Source organism: Microcaecilia unicolor, chromosome 7 (assembly GCF_901765095.1).
Source record: "Microcaecilia unicolor chromosome 7, aMicUni1.1, whole genome shotgun sequence".
NCBI classification, from domain to species: Eukaryota; Metazoa; Chordata; class Amphibia; order Gymnophiona; family Siphonopidae; genus Microcaecilia; species Microcaecilia unicolor.
In genome coordinates, this window is record NC_044037.1 from 268,022,300 (window position 1) to 268,045,690 (window position 23,391).

Here is a 23,391-nt window from a genome sequence, read left to right on the forward strand (position 1 = left end):
CTTTTACTTTTTTTTTTATCACACCTTTTGTCTCACTATTCTTTTTTTAAACACTTGATATGTTCGCATAAAATTTGTTTACTGCTTGAGGAGGAAAAATGTTTTTTTAAAACGTGAGTACTGGACACACAGTGAGATACCAATCTCATTTATACACAGTGACATTTTACTGTTGGGTTGTTTCAAACTGCCATGTATTTAATGATGTTTATAACTCTTTTCAGGTGATGAGAATTTTGTGTGTTTTCACTTCTTTGCACACATTCTTAAGCTACTGCATTCATTATAACCAAATTTACTGACTCCTTTTTTAAAAATCTTTTTAAATAGATTTTAAGGTTTGTGAGAGAATGGAACAGTCTTCCAAGCATGAAACAGAGAATTCTAAGAAAGAGTGGACAGATATTTTGCAGCCCTGTTGTTGCTGTGGGAGATATTACTAAGCAGCAAGCAAGGCATAGCAGTACCAAAGGTGGGAATTCTAGTTCATTTCATGTCCTTTGTTGTGCTTTATTGCCTAAGTAGACCTCAGGGAATCTTGTATAGGTTGTTATGAAATTGTGTTGAAATAATAAAATCTGTACAGAAAGGTACAGCTAGCTAGATTAATAGTGACAAAATTAAGTCTATTGTATGAATTTGATTAATTCAGTAACGTGAGAACAGATTGCCTATCTCATGAAAGGGGCTGTTTTGTTGTTGTCACTGCTTTTTTTTTTTTTAGTAGATTAGATGTTTTCAATAACTAACCTCATTTAACCAGCATTTAAGTTGTTTATTTTTTTAAATCACTTTGATAATTGTATGCCTTGCAAAATATCTTTTTTTTTTTGTAGAATTCTGTAGTATTTTTTCCAAGTGTGGGAGCCCTTTATCAGAGCCTGCTAGCATATTTTGAGGAAAATCTACGCAATACTGATGTTGCTTCATAAGCAAGCTAGAAACAATATTCAAAAAAAAAAAATAGATTTGAATCCTACCCACCATTTGACACAGATCTCATGCAGGTTTTTGAACATATCCTATGTCTTTCTATGTAATAAATTCCTTTCTCAAGGCATTCTGAGAATAGTGGTCCAATTACATAAGTACATAAATATTGCCACACTGGGACAGACCAAAGGTCCATCAAGCCCAGCATCCTGTTTCCAACAGTGGCCAATCCAGGTCGCAAATACCTGGCAGGGTCCCAAAAAGGTTCAGTACATTTTATGTTGCTTATCCCAGAAATAAGCAGTGGATTTTCCCCAAGTCAATTTAATAATGGTCTATGGACCTTTCCTTTAGGAAGCCGTCTAGACCTTTTTTAAACTCCGCTAAGCTAACCGCCTTTACCACATTCTCTAGCATAAAATTCCAGAGTTTAATTACACATTGAGTGAAGAAACATTTTCTCTGATACGTGTTAAATTTACTGCTTTGTAGCTTCATTACATTCGCCCTAGTCCTAGTATTTTTGGAAAGAGTAAACAAATGATTCACATTTACCCATTCCACTCCACTCATTATTTTATAGACCTCTATCATATCTCCCCTCAGCCGTCTTTTCTCCGAGCTGAAGAGCCCTAGACGCTTCAGCCTTTCCTCATAGGGAAGTCGTCCCATCCCCTTTATCATTTTCATTGCCCTTCTCTGTAGTCCTGTTTCATGACAAAAAATGACTACTATTCCCAGATTGCACTGCAGTGACAGTAATTTTAAAAAAATACTCTTTTAACAGTATCAGCAGTCATTTAACAATAGTAAATTCATATGTCCTGGAGTCTTTTCTCCTCCGTGCCTGAAAAAGGTACGCATGAGAAAAAGAGCTGTGATATTAAACTCTGACATTCTGTACTGTTGGAATTATGGCATTACTGAGATAAGTTGATGTTTTGGAGTAAGAAGTTTATGCTAATCAAAGAAGTTGACGCAGGATTCAAATGTATGTAAAAATATTGTAAGTGGCAATCTGTCTCCACATAGACCATAGAAAGTGTTATCTGTCTCTTACTTAAATCTTCTCTTTCTGTCCTGTTTTTTCTCTTATTCAGAGCTCTCTTCTCTGGGTTTTTTTTTTTTCCAGAAGTCTAATGACAGTGTTGTTCAAATACTAGGTCAAATTACTTAAGTAAAAGCAAAAATAAATGTGTATTTTAATACTTAAGTAAAAGTAAAATGAAGAACAAATTAATATAATATAATACCTAATACTTTTTGAGTAAAAAGTAAAAGTACCGTAACTACAGTGAATGCAACTATTAACATTTTTATCCCAACAATTTTATTGCTCTACAATTCAGTCTACTTTGCTTTTAGTAAAACTAAATTTTGAAAATGACTGTCACTCACGTGAGTGCCCTTGTGAGTCATTAATCCACCACAGCTAAAAAGGTGTTCAATTGTTTAATCTGATAAAAAGTTCCTTCAAATCAGGCCAGGCTGCTGGAAAAAGTAACCTCATTAACTAAAAAATACCTCCTTAGATTTAATTGCAGTATTTATCAGTCTTCAAAAACTTTCAAACTATTCGAACTTCAAAAAACAGTTTTTTTTTCTGTTTTCTTGTTTTCTTCTTTCATTACACAATCATTTAATTGAAGGCAATATAAATCCCAGTTCCCAGCACATAAAGCGTGAACTTCTTCAAAAACATTAGTTCACAAAAACAGAGAGATCACTTATCTGTATAGACTCCTCTGTTTGGCGATGTTTTCCCACTGAATGTGGCAAACGTTTTGCAACAGAGTTGCATCAGGTTTTCTTTATGTTCCCTGGGAGTAGTCTGACGTTTTGGCTGCTCCGGAATATATTTTCTGAGGTCTATATTTGGTATTGTAGAATCTACACCCAGACCTGGAGACAACAGAAGATCACTGTAATCAGAATCCATTTTGACTTTAACAACTCCATTTTGAGATAGGCAAAAAGTCTCTTTAGCTTTGTTTGATTATTTTGATTCAGAGACACTTAGCTCATAAGTACATAAGTATTGCCATACTGGGAAAGACCAAAGGTCCATCAAGCCCAGCATCCTGTTTCCAACAGTGGCCAATCCAGGTCACAAATACCTGGCAAGATCCCAAAAAAGTAGAAAACATTTTATACTGCTTACCCCAGAAATAGTGGATTTTCCCCAAATCCATTTAATAGTGGTCTATGGACTTTTCCTTTAGGAAGCCGTCCAAACCTTTTTAAAACTCCGCTAAGCTAACCGCCTTTACCACATTCTCTGGCAACAAATTCCAGAGTTTAATTACACGTTGAGTGAAGAAAAATTTTCTCCGATTCGTTTTAAATTTACTACATTGTAGCTTCATCGCATGCCCCCTAGTTCTAGTATTTTTGGAAAGTGTAAACAGACGCTTCACATCTACCCGTTCAACTCCACTCATTATGGGAAGTGACAGTATATGAGAATAGAATAACAGAGAGAAAGATTGGTTTCACCAGTGCAGAATGGGTTTATTATTATTTTTTTATTTAACTAAGGAGAAAAGCAGAACAGAGTACAGACAAAGCCCAGCAACAGCGATGTCATTAATAAACATGAAACCCCACCAGCACCAACACCTTTGGGGTTGCTAGTGCTGATGCCATATCATAACTGGCTGAAAGACTGAGCAATAGCTCTGGCTGCATGTACGCTTGTGGCTTCTACCTGTCTGCAACTGTCAAATATCTTCCAACTGTCTGAAACTGTTGACAGATATCTAAAATGTTTAGCCTTTGGCCTGGTTCTCGGTGCAAGGAGGCAAAGGGGCAGAAAGACTGTGTTATGCAGAATGACATTACCCTGCAAAAATATAACTCCTGCGGAGGAAAGAATAACATCAGAGAAGAGGTTTTAACATTAAAGAATGAAAGGAAGACAATGTCAACCGTGAGGAGGAAGAGATCCCAGGAAAGGCCTCCATGCTCTTGGAATGTTATTGGCTGAGTCAAATCTATGACTGCACATATATTTTATTTAATTTAACATAGGCTTTTATAGTCTGCTTTACCAAAACAGCTGAAGGCAGATAATAAAAACATACAGTTTCATATTCCATTACAGTATTTGATATCTCCCATAATAATAATCCTGAATAAAGATTATCACACCTTAAATTTTGATTATCTACAAATCTCAGCTCCTTTAGTAAGGAGTTCCAAGCCTTAGGTCCTCTACCTATAATAACCTGCTCATATCATTACTATACAACACATCCGTGTCAGCAGTGCAAGTTATATTGCTTAGTTGAGTCTAAACATCTTGTTGTAAGATATGAAGACACAAATGCCTAAGATATTCAGAGCTAAGACCGTATAAAATTCTAAAAATAAAAATTAAGCAATTTGAACTTAATCCATGCTTTCACTGGGAGCCAGTGGAGCTGAGCTAGGTATGAGCTTCTCATTTTCCCCCCCAAACCCACCTCCCCGCTCCCCCCGTTTTCTATTTCTGTTGATGGCTCTCTCATTCTCCCTGTCTCCTCAGCTCGAAACCTTGGGGTCATCTTTGACTCTTCTCTCTCCTTCTCTGCTCATATCCAGCAGACCGCCAAGACCTGTCGTTTCTTTCTTTACAACATCCGTAAAATCCGCCCCTTTCTTTCCGAGCACTCTACCAAAACCCTCATCCACACCCTTGTCACCTCTCGTTTAGACTACTGCAATCTGCTTCTTGCTGGCCTCCCACTTAGTCACCTCTCCCCTCTCCAGTCGGTTCAAAACTCTGCTGCCCGTCTCATCTTCCGCCAGGGTCGCTTTACTCATACTACCCCTCTCCTCAAGACCCTTCACTGGCTCCCTATCCGTTTTTGCATCCTGTTCAAACTTCTTCTACTAACCTATAAATGTACTCACTCTGCTGCTCTCCAGTATCTCTCCACACTCGTCCTTCCCTACACCCCTTCCCGTGCACTCCGCTCCATGGATAAATCCTTCTTATCTGTTCCCTTCTCCACTACTGCCAACTCCAGACTTCGCGCCTTCTGTCTCGCTGCACCCTACGCCTGGAATAAACTTCCTGAGCCCCTACGTCTTGCCCCGTCCTTGGCCACCATTAAATCTAGACTGAAAGCCCACCTCTTTAACATTGCTTTTGACTCGTAACCACTCGCCTCCACCTACCCTCCTCTCCTCCTTCCTGTACACATTAATTGATTTGATTTGCTTACTTTATTTTTTGTCTATTAGATTGTAAGCTCTTTGAGCAGGGACTGTCTTTCTTCTATGTTTGTACAGCGCTGCGTATGCCTTGTAGCGCTATAGAAATGCTAAATAGTAGTAGTAGTAGTAGTATGAAGGCACATGCTCTATAGTTTTTCCACCCAACATTAATTTTTGAGGTTAGCTAGCAATATTAGTCATTAGAGGTTTTAGAGTAACTGTTATCACCAAAATCCATATAATATTTATTTTTGTTGTCTCTTTTTATCATCTTATCCATTGTAATTTGGTTTAGAATAAATTTGTGATATCAGGGATAAACCTAGTGATTTATTGTGTGTGAGTGTAGTAGAAGGGCAATTCCCAAAGGTATGTCCCATTGCCCAGAGCCCTTATAACACTTAGTCTTCAGTTTCCAGTTCACATAGCTTTGCTGATCTGGCAGCCATTTACAGTCTCTTGACCATGATTCCAGTCTGGTCTTTGTCGGACTGCATTGTAACTACCTTTGATCATCGTCCTTTCATGTCTGGCAAATACACCAGTTTTATTGTGTCCAGTTCATTGAAAGATTTGGAAAGAAAGAAACATAAGGAGTCAAGGATGTCTGTCTGGGGACAAAATAACTTAATAGAATGGGATAAAATGTGGCAATAGGGAGAAAACCAGTGAAAAGATGCATTTAGTTCTAAAATTGGCCAGATCAAACTGGGAGTTCAGAGAAATAAGGTTCATTCCTGAAACTGTAGCTGAGTATTTGCATTTTAAATTAAAGGGGGGCAGAAAAAAAAGATAAAGGAATATTTTTTTTATTCCCAGGTACCTTACAAAAGAAGATGTTGTGGCAGCCTCATTAAACAAAGCTCATAAGGAAGGAGGCAGTCTGCGTTTTGTCAGGAAGGAGACAACATTTTCAATTAAAAATGGAGCTCCTGCTTCTGGACAAACGGGGGACAGTGCAATACAGTAAGTGCATTGTGTACTGCAGATCAGAGATACAGGTGTTACAAGGCTTTCATTTGTACAATGAATTTGTATTGTCTGACCAGAAAAGAGTGTTGTTATAGGGCTTGCAAACTGCTTATTGATTTTTTTTTTATTTTATGTGCCATATTTGAACTTGCAGAGTAATAATGCAAAACTCCCACTCTGAAAAAAAAAATCACCCATATATTTGGATTTTAAAGGGGTTTGAGATTTAGTTGACGCTTTTCTCAGTAGTTCAAGTTGAGTTATATTCGGGTTATATTTTCTTGTCACTGAAGATCCTATAATTTGTTTGCAACTGAGGCAATGGAGAATTAAGTAAGTTGTTTAAAGTATTACAAACATGTATATATATATATATATGCATTTATTTATTAAAGGTTTTTATTAACTATAAAATAGGTACATATTCTTTCAGAACTATACAATAGATATGCTGTTTTGTACCAGTGTATCAATAAACAGAACCCCCCTTTTCAATTTATCTTTTAAATCAGAAGAGTATAATGTAACAATTAAAATTGTATATATAAACCCATTATGTTTAAATAAACATAATCTAAGTAATAAAAATATAAAATATAGCAAAATAAAACCTATATCCCCTGTCTCCAAAGTCTATGCTCAACTACCATTGTGCTATACTTGATCTCCAAAGGGGGGCATGTAGGAGAGAAGTTATGTGGTGGTGCTGCTCATCTAGGTGAGGGAGGGTACATAGTACAAAATGGAGCCCACTTTGTTTCAGAAAGTACTGTTTTTGTTGTACAGTTATTCTTTCCATATTATATATGACCAACTATCTTTCTAGCTACTTACTGTACACGCAACAACTTACAAATTAAACCTAGCAGTACTCGGGCAATGCCTAACTGAAGTTCTCTGTATTTAACCTAAGGCTTGGGATACTTAAGTAAGAAGATCCCAAGGGTTCTCCGCACCAATTATGCATTTAATTCTGTCTCTTTTTGGTATGATTTATATGTTGGCAGAGCCATCAAATAAGCCCCAAGCATTCCTATGCTGTCTCATCTTCTCCAGGAAGTCAATCCCTAATGTAAAGATCTTTTGCTGAATGGTACATGAATAAAAATAGTAATATGTTTCAACAATTTATTGATTGACTTCCAGAGAAATCCCCATCAACAGTATATACAGTGGGGGAAATAAGTATTTGATCCCTTGCTGATTTTGTAAGTTTGCCCACTGACAAAGGACATGAGCAGCCCATAATTGAAGGGTAGGTTATTGGTAACAGTGAGAGATAGCACATCACAAATTAAATCCGGAAAACTCACATTGTGGAAGTATATGAATTTATTTTGCATTCTGCAGAGGGAAATAAGTATTTAATCCCTCTGGCAAACAAGACCTAATACTTGGTGGCAAAACCCTTGTTGGCAAGCACAGCGGTCAGACGTCTTCTGTAGTTGATGATGAGGTTTGCACACATGTCAGGAGTAATTTTGGTCCACTCCTCTTTGCAGATCATCTCTAAATCATTAAGAGTTCTGGGCTGTCGCTTGGCAACTCGCAGCTTCAGCTCCCTCCATAAGTTTCAATGGGATTAAGGTCTGGTGACTGGCTAGGCCACTCCATGACCCTAATGTGCTTCTTCCTGAGCCACTCCTTGTTGCCTTGGCTGTATGTTTGGGTCATTGCGTGCTGGAAGACCCAGCCACGACCCATTTTTAAGGCCCTGGCGGAGGGAAGGAGGTTGTCACTCAGAATTGTACGGTACATGGCCCCATCCATTCTCCCATTGATGCGGTGAAGTAGTCCTGTGCCTTAGCAGAGAAACACCCCCCAAAACATAACATTTCCACCTCCATGCTTGACAGTGGGGACGGTGTTCTTTGGGTCATAGGCAGCATTTCTCTTCCTCCAACACGGCGAGTTGAGTTCATGCCAAAGAGCTCAATTTTGTCTCATCTGACCACAGCACCTTCTCCCAATCACTCTCGGCATCATCCAGGTGTTCACTGGCAAACTTCAGACGGGCCGTCACATGTGCCTTTCCGGAGCAGGGGGACCTTGCGGGCACTGCAGGATTGCAATCCGTTATGTCGTAATGTGTTACCAATGGTTTTCGTGGTGACAGTGGTCCCAGCTGCCTTGAGATCATTGACAAGTTCCCCCCTTGTAGTTGTAGGCTGATTTCTAACCTTCCTCATGATCAAGGATACCCCACGAGGTGAGATTTTGCGTGGAGCCCCAGATCTTTGTCGATTGACAGTCATTTTGTACTTCTTCCATTTTCTACTATGGCACCAACAGTTGTCTCCTTCTCGCCCAGCGTCTTACTGAGGTTTTGTAGCCCATTCCAGCCTTGTGCAGGTGTATGATCTTGTCCCTGACATCCTTAGACAGCTCCTTGCTCTTGGCCATTTTGTAGAGGTTAGAGTCTGACTGATTCACTGAGTCTGTGGACAGGTGTCTTTCATACAGGTGACCATTGCCGACAGCTGTCTGTCATGAGGTAACGAGTTGATTTGGAGCATCTACCTGGTCTGTAGGGGCCAGATCTCTTACTGGTTGGTGGGGGGATCAAATACTTATTTCCCTCTGCAGAATGCAAATAAATTCATATACTTTCCACAATGTGATTTTCCGGACTTAATTTGTGATGTGCTATCTCTCACTGTTACCCAATAACCTACCCTTCAATTATGGGCTGCTCATGTCTTTGTCAGTGGGCAAACTTACAAAATCAGCAAGGGATCAATACGTATTTCCCCCACTGTACATACCAAAATGCAAATGGAAAACAATAAAGACAAAAATATGCTCAATATTGACATACGAGTATAATCCGTCATCAGATTTTTAACTTTATGACCCCACCCCCCATCCCACTGTTTTATGTCTCAATGCTTTTTATGGACAACAAATTCAGATTAAGCATTAAACTTGTACAACGTCCTATCTGCCATCAAATATTATTCCCTCCCCCATTCCTCCCCACCTGTTATCCTAAAAGTTCATGATTCAACACCAGTAAAGTAGCAGTCTCTCCCCTTCCACCCCCCACCCTCTTAATCTGTTAAATCTATCAAATTATCCTCGTCTATTAAGAAGCACTGTCTAGGTGTTAAAGATTTGTCTTTTGCTGTCTGCTGCAAACGTGTCCCAAAGTCTACTCCGTCTACTGCAGGCGCCTCCCCTCTGCTGAATCAAGCTCTCCAATTCCACACCTTTCCAGTTTCAGCAGATCTATGATAAGAATTCTCCATTGAGTTAAAGTGGGACCCTCCTCCTCACTCCAACATAATAATATTGCCTTCTTCCAATTAATGCTGCTGTTTGTAGGAATCACCGAAACCCCAGCAAGCAGGTTTGGTATATTTGTGCACATCAAACAGCATCAGTGGCTGAAGCGTTATCTTCCGGGCCCAGTACAGCCAGATCACCTCAAGCACTTGTGACCAGAAACGTTGCACCCGCGGGCATGTCCCAAACGGTGTCCCAAATGAGCCTGTAGATTTGTACATTTGGGGCATGCCCCGTTGCTCCATACCCGGCTTGATGCGCCCTGTAGGGCGAAACGTGTTCGCAGTGCAAACTTGTAGCACGCTGTCAGCACTTCCACGCCACCGCCAACTTCCACCGCCAACTCTACGGACCATGCCTGTGCCCACTTCTTATAGTCCAAGTCCTCTGTGGTGTCCAGCAGATATCTGTGATGAAACTTTAAAGGGACTTCGTTCTTGGATCCAAGAGTACGTGCAGTGTGAGCGTGTCCTGCACATCTTCACATAAATTGATCCAGCCTGTTGAGGCAGCGTAATGGTTTACTTGGGCATACGCGAACACATCTGAAGCTGGCAGAGTATATTCTTGTTGTAAATCTGTGAAAGTTCGCAGCCGTCCTTCCTCATAACCAGCTGATACAAAAAATGTATAAAAATAGTAATATAATACTACATTTTAATATATAGGAAGCCAAAAAGAGAGTTTAGTATAGACTGTACGTTCAGCCGAACATACAATTCAGTGAGTCTTGCCACCAAAAGTGGCTCACTTCTGCGCTCTATACATCGTGTGGTACTCTCAATATGTATGGATCTCCTTTTAAATGTGAGATATGTGCATGTGAAAAATTTCAACTAATACAACGTGATAGTCCAATTGTAAATCAATGCATGTATCATACAACAATTTTCAAAATGGAGGACCTGTTATGAATCAAGCACTGATGTTCCTGAGGAGAAAGTTGAAACAGAAATTTCTGTAGGACTTTTAAACCTTCAGTGCATTAGCAACTAAACTGAAAACTCAGATAAGTCTGCTCCTGTTAGCGCTATTTTTCAGTGTTGTATTGATTAGTTTCCAGTTTTGTTATTTATCCTGTGCTTTTGAGACCTTTTCCATGCGGTAAAGATTGCACCGCGTGGATTTAGAGGGTCCTTATGGCTGGCTATCTTATATTGCAACTTGCCTTGAACCATATTGAATGTAATTTGTTGGGATATAAGCTATCAATAACATCAGTTTATATTCAAAAAAATACGTAGCTCTCGGCAACAATAACAACATTGGACTGACCTTCATGGTTCTCAACTCAGTCCTTGGGGACACATCCAACCAGTCAGGTTTTCAGGATATCCACAAAATATGCAGGGACAGACCTGCATATTAAGGGGGCAGTGTATGCAGATCTACCTCATGCATATTCATTATGGATATCCTGAAAACCTGACTGAGAGTGCCCTGAGGACTGGATTGAGAACCACTGATCTTAAAAAGAGCATCATTGCTATTTATTCCATTTCATACAGCTGTGTTCATATATACATATACCCTTCATTGTAGTCAGAAGAAAATGATAGTTGTAATTTGGTATGTATTTTTTATAATTACAGGATGTTTTGCAAAGATGGCAGAGATGCAGAGGTTCCTTGTTCAGGAGCCTTCCAGCCCAGCCTGACACTTGATCCTTCTAAGTTCAAAGATTATGTACAGGTTGTAGACAATGAAGGGAAACCACTCTGTCTTCACTGCCAGCAGCCTTCATCCCGGTTTGATGAAGAGTGCCAGTCTTCCAGTGGGAAACATCATTTGCTCTCAGAAATGCCATGAAGATTTCTAGTTCGTTCCAGTCAAGGCTATATGAGAGCTAAAGTATTTGAGACAGAGCATGGTGTTTGTCAGCAGTGTGGTCTGAATGCTCAGGAGTTGTACCTTTGTGTCAGGGATGCCCCAAAAAGTCAACGTAAGAGTCTTCTGGAGAGTACATGGTTGTCCCAGCTACCTCTAGATCAGGTAAAAATAATGTGAAAATCAAAGATTATATATACAGTGAAAAATTGAAGTCTTGAACACAACACCTGAATGTAACTCACCTTGAGGTTCTACTGAAAAAGGTGTGAGCAAAATATAAATAATAAATTAATATCATATCTATATAAGTACAAGTCATTGAGTTCAAGAAAACAAAGAAACCAAATTTGCAGTTGAATTTGATTTGCTAACACTAAATGAGCAGTTCTAGAACATGTTATAACATAACAACACATTCCAACTACAGTGGAAAATCTTTCTTCATTGTTTTCTTGGTGATAAAATTAACAAGCAGTTAAAGAGTAAAAGTTGATTTTTGTATGTCACCCCTTAGGAATTCATGATGCTAACAAGTGCCACTGCTAAAAATCAATGTCCATTACAAGGTAGACTCTCATTAATAACTTTAGTACCGTAGTATACAGTGACTGGAACTAATGTCAAGAGCTACTAATGGACTATGTTTGTTCTTTGAGAGAATATATGACTGTCTACATTAATGTGTCACTATGTAGTTTGGTGGGAAATAGCTGTGTTCTTTCTTTACTTCTGTAATGTTTTCCAGTGGTTTTCTGACATGCTAAGTCTACTAATTTAGAAAAGTGTTTTACACAGAAAACATGCTTCTCTGTAGGTTAAGCTACAAACCAGGAGGCAATTTATAGTACTTAATCTTAATTTTGGAGCACAGAAGTTCATCGGGGAGGGAGGAGGGGCAAGGAAGGTCAAAGGTTGCAGGATATGGCAAAAATCATCAATTTTTTGATGGTGAAGGGGTTCTAACCTAGAGAACCACTAAACTGCCATTCACTGATCTGCACTTTAGATGATGTTGATGACGGCAGATGAAGACCAGTACGGTCCATTCAGTCTGCCCAAGAAGATAATTTCATAGCATAAGGTATAATGTGATACAATATATGTATACCCGTTCTTTGCCATTTTCAGGGCATAGGCCGTAGAAATCTGCCTGGCACTGGCCGTGTTCTCCAACGTTTGAAGTTGTCATCAAAGCCCCACTCCAGCTCATCCAAATCTGTCCAGCCACAATAAGGGCACAGACCGAAGAAATCTGCCCAGCACTGGCTTTGCTTTCCAATAACTAGTGTTGCCATCTAATCACTGGTAAGTTCTTTGGAGCTATTCCTTCTAAACGGGATTCCTTTGTGTTATCCCATGAAGTTTTGAATTCTGTTACCATTTTCATCTCCATCACCTCCTGAGGGAGTGCATTTCAGGGATCTATCACCCTCTCTGTGAGTAAGTACTTCCTGACTTTATTCCTGAGTCAGCCCCCTGCAGCCTCAATTCATGTCCTCTAGTTCTACTGCCTTCCTGTCTCTGGAAAAGGTTGGTTTACAGATTAATACCTTTTAAATATTTGAACGTCTGTATCATATCACCCCCATTTCTCCTTTCCTCCAGGTAAACATGTTCAGGTCATCAAGTCTCTCCTGGTAGATCTGCACGCAAGCAACCCCATACCATTTTTGTTGCTTTCTGTGAACCAGTTTGTCTTTTATGTCCTTAGCAATATATGGCCTCCAAAATGAAACACAATACTCTAAGTGAGACTCACAATGATTATACAGGGGCATCAGCATCTCCTTTTCTGCTGGTTATACCCTCTCAAAGCAGCCTAGCATCCTTCTGGTCATGGCCACTGCCTTGGCACATTGTTTTGTCACCTTGAGATCTCATCATCATCCCCTTGGTCCCTTTCCTTGTACTTATCAATCTCTCTCCTATCTGGTACATCTCCTTTGAGTTTTCTGCACCCCAAGTGCATCACTCTACACTGCTTTTCATTCAATTTTGACTGCCAGACCTTTGACCATCTTCTAATTTCTGGAGACCTTATCATGGTTTCTACACTGTCCAGGGTATCCACTCTATTGGCTATGTTGTGTCATCCACAAAAGGTAAACTTTTCTTCTAATCCTCTGCAAGGTTTCTAACAAATATATTAAACAGAATCGGCTCCAGCACCAACCTGAAGCACTCCACTGCTCATTCCTTTCCTCTGAGCGGATTCCGTTTACCACCATCCTCTGTCCCTGTCGGTCAACTTTATTAAAGCTGGTGTCCATGGTAAGGACTGATGTATTCATGACTGATTTAGACTTCATTGAATTTGATGGCTGTTTTACATATGTTGAACAATTGTTTGCAACAGTAATTCTTAATCCAGTCCTTGGAATACACCTAGACAGTCGCATCTAAGGTATCCACAATGAATATACAGGAGATGATTAGCATACATTGGATATCACATTTTCTTTTGAGTCTCTGAGCGATTCTTTTGGTGTTAGGGCAGATCATTCTTGGACTGTGTTTGAGCTCGTTACTGTTGTAAAGGTTCAATCCTTAATTCCTCGACTTTCTGCTGTAAATGTGTATTAGATAGATGTCTATCTAATTTATTTTCCTACCTTCCTGTATCCCTTATAGTTGGATTAAAAAAAGAGACAATCCAACTAATAGGGATACAGGAAGGTAGGAAAATAAATTAGAAAGACATTTAAAAATGGTCTCTTAGTCCTAGGTTGCTTCCTATGGAATATAGGCCAAATTGTTCCAACACCATTATCCCAAAGCACAGCTGTGATGAATTTTAGGCCCAGGTGGGTATTCCTTTTCTCACCAAATTTTTGAAACTTTTGTGAGTACACAACTTGCTTTATGTGGACAGATTTCTTGCTTGCATTTGGGTTTCGACACCAACACAGTACTGAGACTTTATTACTTGCATTGGTGACTGAGGTTAAGAAATGTCTTAGTTTGGGGTAAGCAAATGACTGATATTGCTTCAGTTTGACATTTCAGCTGCTTTTGACTCAGTGACCACTCGTTGATACTGAATAGGTTGAGTGAATTTGGAATGGCTGCATCTGTATGAGCTGGTTTGGTGAATTTTATCCAACAGAACATATAATATTTTCAAAGCACTATGGAACTTTGGAAGGCTAAGTGCTTTGAAAATGAGCCCCTATATAGTGTTCATAAACATGGAATTTTTTCTCATAGTTGGATATCTAAGTGAGGACTGCCTCAGAGCTCCCTCATGCCCCAATACTTTTTAATCTTTTTATGAGTTCAGTTGACTCAATTAATTTACTTCAAGGCGAGCAATTGTTCTCATATGCTGCTGATATTTTGCTTCTGTCAGTTCTACTGATATATTCAATAAGATTTCTACTTGTATTTCTCAGCTTCAAAACTGGATGATTGCTAATGTGCTAAAAATTAATGCAGTTAAATCAAAATATTATGGTTATAAAAATCCTAATGTTCAGGTTCCTACTGTTATTTCTTTACCATCTGGAATTTCCTCTGGAATTTCCTTGCCTTTTGAAGATAGTTATAACGTTTTGGGCATAATTTGGATTCTTCTGTTAGTTTGGAGCTCCAAGTTGCCCAACTTTGGGGGAAAAAAAAACCTTTTTCGTATGAGAGAACGTCAACTGATCTTATTTTTATCAACATCTTTTTGCATACCCGGTGCAAACACTAGTTAAATTCATGTGGACTACTGCAATTTCTTATATGTTGGGCTAAATGCCCGTTTATCTGGAAAATTGCAGTTGATTTTTCGAATGAGTAAATTTGGTAGTGTAATGGATATTTGCGGGAATTGCATTGGCTTCCCCTGCAGAGACGTGTTGTCTTTAAAATTGCTTGTATCATGTTTTTGGTTTGCAGGGAGCTGCTTCTGAACTAGTGATTTGTTCTCCAATCTCTCTGTTGTTCTCTTTGTTTACAGGAATTCCAACACCAGATCACCATAGATAATCTAACAACCCGCTTAGCAGTGTTTGTATGTAAACGAGGGAAAAGTCTCAACTGCTACGCAATATTCAAAAATGTGTATTTATTTATTGCACGTAGAAAAAGTCATCACAGACTAAAAAACCCTCAATGATTTTTTTTCAATTTTTTCCAATTAATATTTTTTTTGAATTTTTTTCAATTGATGCTTGCAATTTAAGAGTTCATATCCCTTTGAAACACGAAACGTTCAATGTCCTAAGAAAACACAAGTACATCAGTTGCACTTATCTTGCCATGTTGTCCTCCTGATAATGCGCTGATTCCTACTGTCCCGTTTTGATTATCTTCATCAGGGAACCAAGCAGCACAGAGGTCTCAACAACGTTGGTACTAAGGCAAACAAAACATTTTTAATTAAACACTCAATGATCGCGTCTCACTGGACACTGCATGCTTTACAAAAATCACATCTTGTTTCCCGATTAAACAAATCTTCTAAGCATTTATCTCTCACAAACATGTCATATTCTCATACCTTTGTCTTCATCGCAAACGTTTGTAAAATTTGGCGTCCTCGCTAGTCCCTCATTTGGAGTTTAAAAGGAAAAACTGTCCAAAGAGAACTACGTCGTGCATGTTGTGCGTAGATCAGCTGGCCCTGTTTGGGCTGACGATGACAGCTCTGATTGACCCAACACACTGAAAAAAGCTTTTTAAAGAGCAGTGCACATTGACGGGAGCAAAATGCTCAATATAACCATATTGTATTGTTCAAAAGAATGGTGTTATTGAGTTCAATTATTCACCTGATTTTATAAAAACGCTCCCCATTGTAAAGAGGAATTGAGACCTGATGGTTCCAGTGTCTTTAATCTGTGGATCCATCTCTGTTCTGTTTGCAGTAGCATTTTACTGTGATCGCTTCCCCGAATGTGTTCTCGCACTTGATCAATCACCCAACATTTAAGATGACTAAAACTGTGATGAACTCTCTGCAATGGGAAACTAATGGTGCCCCAAACTTCAATGACGTTATACAGGACTTGTGTTCACTTAATCTCCGATTCAAACTTCTATCTGTCTTGCCAATATATAATTTGTCACAAGGGCATTTCAATGCGATAGATCACATGATCAGACTTACATGTCATCAAATGTCTTAGCTTGTAAATCCTGTTATCCACAGGATTGCGAAAACTGTCACACTCGATCATGATATTGCAAAACATACACGATCCACATCTTTTATGAGTCCCAGCCGTAACTTTCATTCTTGCACAATATCTGCTGGACGTAATAGTTCTTTAAGATTCCGTTCCCTGGAAAAGCTATTTGTAACTCTGATTACTGAATACTGGTTGCTCTTGTACAATGTCCCAATTATACGGATCAAACTGGCCACCTCTTCCCCACCCTGCTGGTATTTTACTACAAAAGTTTGTTTACAGTCTCTTTTTCATTACCTGCTTCAAAACTGTTGAATAACCAAGATCTTTTTGAATATTGCCGTAGCAGTTGAGACTTTTCCCCGTTTATATACAACCACTGCTAAGTGGGGTTGTTAGATCTCTTTGTTTACAGGACCAATTGTTATTGAAATGTCCTTCTGTTAAAGACATTTGTTGTAAGAGACTCAATGTTCGAACTACAGACCGTTGACAATATTGTGTTTATTTCTAAAATGATTGAGGCAGGTGTAGGAATTCAATTACAGAACTATCTTCATCTATATATTGGATAGTGGCCAGTCAGGTTTTCGACCTGGTTTTAGTACTGAAACGTGCTTTGGCTATAATGACTGAATTGAGATGGACTCTGGATACTGGCACACCAACAGTGATTATGCAGCTCGATCTGTCGGCGGCCTTTGATTTGATTAACCATGATATTTCTTGAACAAAATTGTCTGATAAGGGAATAGCAGATACGGTTTATAGATGGTTTGCAGGATTCTTGCCACACCGTAATTTGTAAGTGGTCTAGAATGGTTCTGTTTGTAAGTTGGAATATGGATTGGGGAGTCCCACAGGGCTCCCCATTGTCCCATTTTATTTAATATTTTTTGAGTGAATTTCTTCAGCTATTGAGATCATTTAAGATCACATTACATTGTTATTCCCAGTTTCACAGGCCTTTCAAGCGACTGCTAGACCAATGTCTTTGTTTTATAACATCTCAAAGTGGATTAATCCAAATAAGAGAAATATCCTGTTGATGGGGGGAAAGGATGATATATTTCCTTGTACAACTGATGATGATCTCTCTTCGTCCATTATTAAAATTCTCAGGGTCAGCATAGATTTTAATTTGAGATGGAGCTGCGTATAAACAGTTGTTAGAAAAGCTTTCTTTAAATAAAGCTCCTTCATAGAATAAAACCTTTTTTTTGGAACTAGCTCATTTGAGAACAGTTTTACAGGCCATTGTTACCAGTCAATTAGACTATGTAATGTAGTACTGTTGGGCCTACCCAATTCTCAAATTTGCCGCCTGCAGCATGTTCAAATGCAGCTGCCAAGCTTACTTTAGGTGGTATATCTATTGACCATGGGACACCATATTTAACTAATTGCCTAAACAATCCATAATTCATTCAAAATTATTGCTATTTGTGTTCAGAATCTTATATGGTTTGACACTGGATTATCTTTCTAACACAGTTTTATTATACTCGCTCTAGAACTCTCTGTTCTTTATAGAGATTAGGTTCAGTGGCGTAGCAGGGGGGGGGCTGCCACCCGGGCTGGGCGGTTCGCCATTGCACCCCCCCCCCGGGTGCAGCACGATGACACCCCTCCCCCCGACCAGCTCCCACACCCTACCTTTAAAAAGAATATCGTGAGGCGAGGCGCAGCGCCTCGCGCCTGCCCTGCACGTAAAAGAAATGTGGACCGTCGGGCCTTATCTCGCTCTGTTTGTCCCGCCCTTGCGGAAATAGGAAGTTGCGTCAGCGGAGGGCGGGACAGATAGAGCGAGGGAAGACCCGATGGTTCACATTTCTTTACGTGCAGGGCAGGCGCGAGGCACTGCGCTTTGCCTCCCGATATTCTTTTTAAAGGTAGGGTACGGGAGCTGGTCGGGGGGGTGTCGATTCGCCGAGGGGGGGAGCTGGCAGGGAGCACCCCCCCTGAGCTGACACCCGGGCGGACCACCCCTCCTGCCCCCCCCCTTGCTACGCCACTGATTAGGTTGATTGTGCCATCGTGTCAAAGTGCGGCGATGACTACAGGAAATAGATTATCATCGTTCCAGGCCCAGAGCTTTGGAATAAGCTACCTAAGGATATTAGAAAGATTACTTGTTATACTACTTTTAGGAAAGTGATTAAAACTATTTTGTTTTAACAATACCTGAGATCGGTCAGCTGGAAGTTAGGTTTATTTTGTTGATATGATTGTAATTCTGTGGGATTTGTCCATACTTTTTGAGACTGCCTTGAGCCACCAAGGTTAAGCGGAATAGAAATGACCAGATTGATTAGATCTAGTTTTCATTCTAGGTTGGTTGTTTTGGAATGCTATACCATTACTGTTAGGATGGTTTTAATTATTTGCTTTTTGGAAATGATTGAAAATGTTCTTATTTGATTTAAGCTAATTATATGAATATTATGGATTTTTGATTTTGCATTGCATTTTGTTTTTTCTTTTGTTCTGGTTTATCTTTTATTGTAAGTCACATAGGACCTGGCAGGGATTCTGCGAATAATCAAGCCATATGTTAGGTTAGATTAGAAAAATCTGCATCTATAACCAAACAGTTTTCACGTTATTGCTACCAAGTTATCCATGTATTATCAAGAACAAGAGAAATACTCTCTACACAGACTGGATTTGCCTTTCATGTGCAGTTGTTCAGGAAAAGCTGGATCTTGGGTTGAGATTGCTTGTACATGTATTGTTTTGGGGCAGGGGGGGGGGTCTTATTTTTTAATTTCATTTGTTTTATTTCAAACAACGCATAAGTACATAAGTAATGCCATACTGGGAAAGACCAAGGTCCATCGAGCCCAGCATCCTGTCCACAACAGCGGCCAATCCAGGCCAAGGGCACCTGGCAAGCTTCCCCAAACTACAAACATTCTATACATGTTGTGGATTTTTCCCAAGTCATTTAGTAGCGGTTTATGGACTTGTCCTTTAGGAAACCATCTAACCCCCTTTTAAACTCTGCCAAGAACAATGAATGATATGTTGAAAAAAAAGAAAGAAAAGGAAATAAAATAAATCTATTTTCCTACCCTTTCTCCCTCCCAAATTCCTCATCTTGCAAATTGCAGTCCCTGTGCTTCAGCGTTTCTATTTAATTTATTTGCATTTGTAGTCTGCTTCACCGACAGGTTTCTAAGCTTCTAAGTGGAGTACAGTTTAACAGTGAATTAACATTTAATATCAATCGTATACAGAAAAATGATTCAGCAAGTAGAACATGGTTATAGGAGTGGAGGAGTGGCCTAGTGGTAGTGTGGTGGACTTTGGTCCTGGGGAACTGGGTTCAATTCCCACTGCAGGCACAGGCAGCTCCTTGTGGCTCTGGGCAAACTTAACCCTCCATTGCCCCAGGTACAAATAAGTACCTGTATATAATATGTAAGCCGCATTGAACCTGCTATGAGTGGGAAAGCGTGGGGTACAAATGTAACAAAAAACAAACAAAAAAAAATTATAGTGCCCAGTACAGAAAAAAAAACCTACAGGTTCAAAGTGGAGTATAGTTTAACAATGAATTAACATTTGAACTATCATCTTATACAGGGCACTCGGCACATAGAACATGGTTGTAACGTTCTGTACAATATTTTGGGGCAGGAGTGATCATGAGTCACTCCTGCCACGCAAATATGAAAATCAATTATACTGGTAACCCAAAGATATTAGTACAAGTACATAAGTAGTGCCATACTGGGAAAGACCAAAGGTCCATCTAGCCCAGCATCCTGTCACCGACAGTGGCCAATCCAGGTCAAGGGCACCTGGCACGCTCCCCAAACGTAAAACATTCCAGACAAGTTATACCTAAAAATGAGGAATTTTTCCAGTCCTTTAATAGCGGTCTATGGACTTGTCCTTTAGGAATCTATCTAACCCCTTTTAAACTCCGTCAAGCTAACCGCCCGTACCACGTTCTCCGGCAATGAATTCCAGAGTCTAATTACGTTGGGTGAAGAAAAATTTTCTCCGATTCGTTTTAAATTTACACACTGTAGCTTCAACTCATGCCTCTAGTCCTAGTATTTTTGGATAGCGTGAACAGTCGCTTCACATCCACCGATCCATTCCACTCATTATTTTATACACTTCTATCATATCTCCCCTCAGCCGTCTCTTCTCCAAGCTGAAAAGCCCTAGCCTTCTCAGCCTCTCTTCATAGGAAAGTCGTCCCATCCCCACTATCATTTTCGTCGCCCTTCGCTGTACCTTTTCCAATTCTACTATATCTTTTTTGAGATACGGAGACCAGTACTGAACACAATACTCCAGGTGCGGTCGCACCATGGAGCGATACAACGGCATTATAACATCCGCACACCTGGACTCCATACCCTTCTTAATAACACCCAACATCTATTCGCTTTCCTAGCCGCAGCAGCACACTGAGCAGAAGTTCAGCGTATCATCGACGACGACACCCAGATCCCTTTCTTGATCCGTACTCCTAACGCGGAACCTTTGCAAGACGTAGCTATAATTCGGGTTCCTCTTACCCACATGCATCACTTTGCACTTGTCAACATTGAACTTCATCTGCCACTTGCACGCCCATTCTCCCAGTCTCGCAAGGTCCTCCTGTAATCGTTCACATTCCTCCTGCGACTTGACGACCCTGAATAATTTTGTGTCATCGGCGAATTTAATTACCTCACTAGTTATTCCCATCTCTAGGTCATTTAAAATACATTAAAAAGCAACGGACCCAGCACAGACCCCTGCGGGACCCCACTAACTACCCTCCCCACTGAGAATACTGGCCACGCAATCCTACTCTCTGCTTCCTATCTTTCAACCAGTTCTTAATCCATAAAATACCCTACCTCCGATTCCATGACTCTGCAATTTCTTCAGGAGTCTTTCGTGCGGCACTTTGTCAAACGCCTTCTGAAAATCCAGATATACAATATCACCGGCTCCCCATTGTCCACATGTTTGCTTACCCCTCAAAAAAATGCATTAGATTGGTGAGGCAAGACTTCCCTTCACTAAATCCGTGCTGACTTTGTCTCATCAGTCCATGTTTTTGTATATGCTCTGCAATTTTATTCTTAATAATAGCCTCCACCATCTTGCCCGCCACCGACGTCAGACTCACCGGTCTATAATTTCCCGGATCTCCTCTGGAACCTTTCTTAAAAATCGGAGTAACATTGGCTACCCTCCAGTCTTCCGTTATTACACTCGATTTTAGGGACAGATTGCATATTTCTAACAGTAGCTCCGCAAGTTCATTTTTTAGTTCTATTAATACTCTGGGATGAATACCATCAGGTCCCGGTGATTTACTACTCTTCAGCTTGCTGAACTGACCCATTACATCCTCCAAGGTTACAGAGAATTTGTTTAGTTTCTCCGACTCCCCCGCTTCAAATATTCTTTCCGGCACCGGTGTCCCCCCCCAAATCCTCCTCGGTGAAGACCGAAGCAAAGAATTCATTTAATTTCTCCGCTACGGCTTTGTCCTCCTTGATCGCCCCTTTAACACCATTTTCGTCCAGCGGCCCAACCGACTCTTTGGCCGGTTTCCTGCTTTAATGTATCTAAAAAAATTTTTACTATGTATTTTTGCTTCCAACGCTAATTTCTTCTCAAAGTCCTTTTTTGCCCTCCTTATCTCCGCTTTGCATTTGACTTGGCTTCCTTATGATCTATCCTGTTACTTTCAGTTGGTTCTCTTCTCCACTTTCTGAAGGATTGTTTTTTGGCTCTAATGATTTCCTTTATCTTACTGTTTAGCCACGCCGGCTGACGTTTAGTTTTTTTCCCTTTTTTCTAATACGTGGAATATATTTGTCCTGAACCTCCAGGATGGTGTTTTTAAACAGCATCCACGCCTGATGCAAGTTTTTTACTCTGCGAGCTGCTCCTTTCAGTTTTTTTCACCATTTTTCTCATTTTGTCGTAATCACCCTTTCTATAGTTAAACGCTAGCGTACTGATTTCCTACTTTCACTTCCTTCAATGCCAATATCAAAACCGATCATATTATGATCACTGTTATCAAGCGGCCCTAGTCGTTACCCCCTGCACTAGATCATGAGCACCACTAAGGACTAAGTCTAGTATTTTTCCTTCTCTTGTCGGCTCCTGAACTAGCTGTTCCATGAAGCTGTCCTTGATTTCATCAAGAAATCTTATGTCCCTTGCGTGTACAGATGTTACATTACCCCAGTCTATATGCGGGTAATTGAAATCCCCCATTATTATTGTGTTGCCCAGTTTGTTTGCGTCCCTGATTTCCTTTAACATTTCCGCATCCGTCTGTTCGTCCTGGCCAGGCGGACGGTAGTACACTCCTATCACTATCCTTTTCCCCTTTGCACATGGAATTTCAATCCACAGTGATTCCAAGGAGTGTTTTGCTTCCTGCAGAATTTTAATCTATTTGATTCAAGGCTCTCGTTAATATACAATGCTACCCCTCCACCAATCCGATTCACCCTATCACTACGTGTAATTTGTACCCCGGTATGACAGTGTCCCACTGGTTATCCTCCTTCCACCAGGTCTCAGAGATGCCTATTATATCTAATTTTCATTTAGTGCAATATATTCTAACTCCCCCATCTTATTTCTTAGGCTCCTGGCATTCGCATATAGACATTTCAAACTATGTTGTTGTTCCTAAGTACATCATGCTTAGTACTTGACAGTATAATTGGCAATCTTTTGTCTGATTTTTATTGTTATTTAAAGATACCCGATCTACTACAATCTCTTTTGCAACCTCACTATCAGGATACTCTATCTTCCCTGTTATGGTGATATCTTTGAAAGATACCTTATCCCGAACCATGCTCTTTTGAGCGACTGTCGGCCTTCCCCCATTTCTAGTTTAAAAGCTGCTCTATCTCCTTCTTAAACGCCGATGCCAGCAGCCTGGTCCCACTCTGGTTAAGATGGAGCCCATCCTTTCGGATAGGCTCCCCCTTCCCCAGAATGTTGCCCAGTTCCTAACAAATCTAAAGCCCTCCTCCCTGCACCATCGTCTCATCCACGCATTGAGACT

At 40.1% G+C, this 23,391-nt stretch overlaps 1 protein-coding gene across 1 annotated transcript in view; it reads left to right on the forward strand.

The window, feature by feature from the left end:
* Positions 1–23,391, forward strand: part of LOC115475130 (DNA annealing helicase and endonuclease ZRANB3-like) — a 167,855-nt gene that overhangs the window by 138,820 nt on the left and 5,644 nt on the right. The window contains 3 exon segments of the mRNA XM_030210869.1: positions 331–471; positions 5,951–6,099; positions 10,983–11,382. Of these exon segments, the coding sequence (XP_030066729.1) occupies positions 331–471; positions 5,951–6,099; positions 10,983–11,382 (690 nt within the window).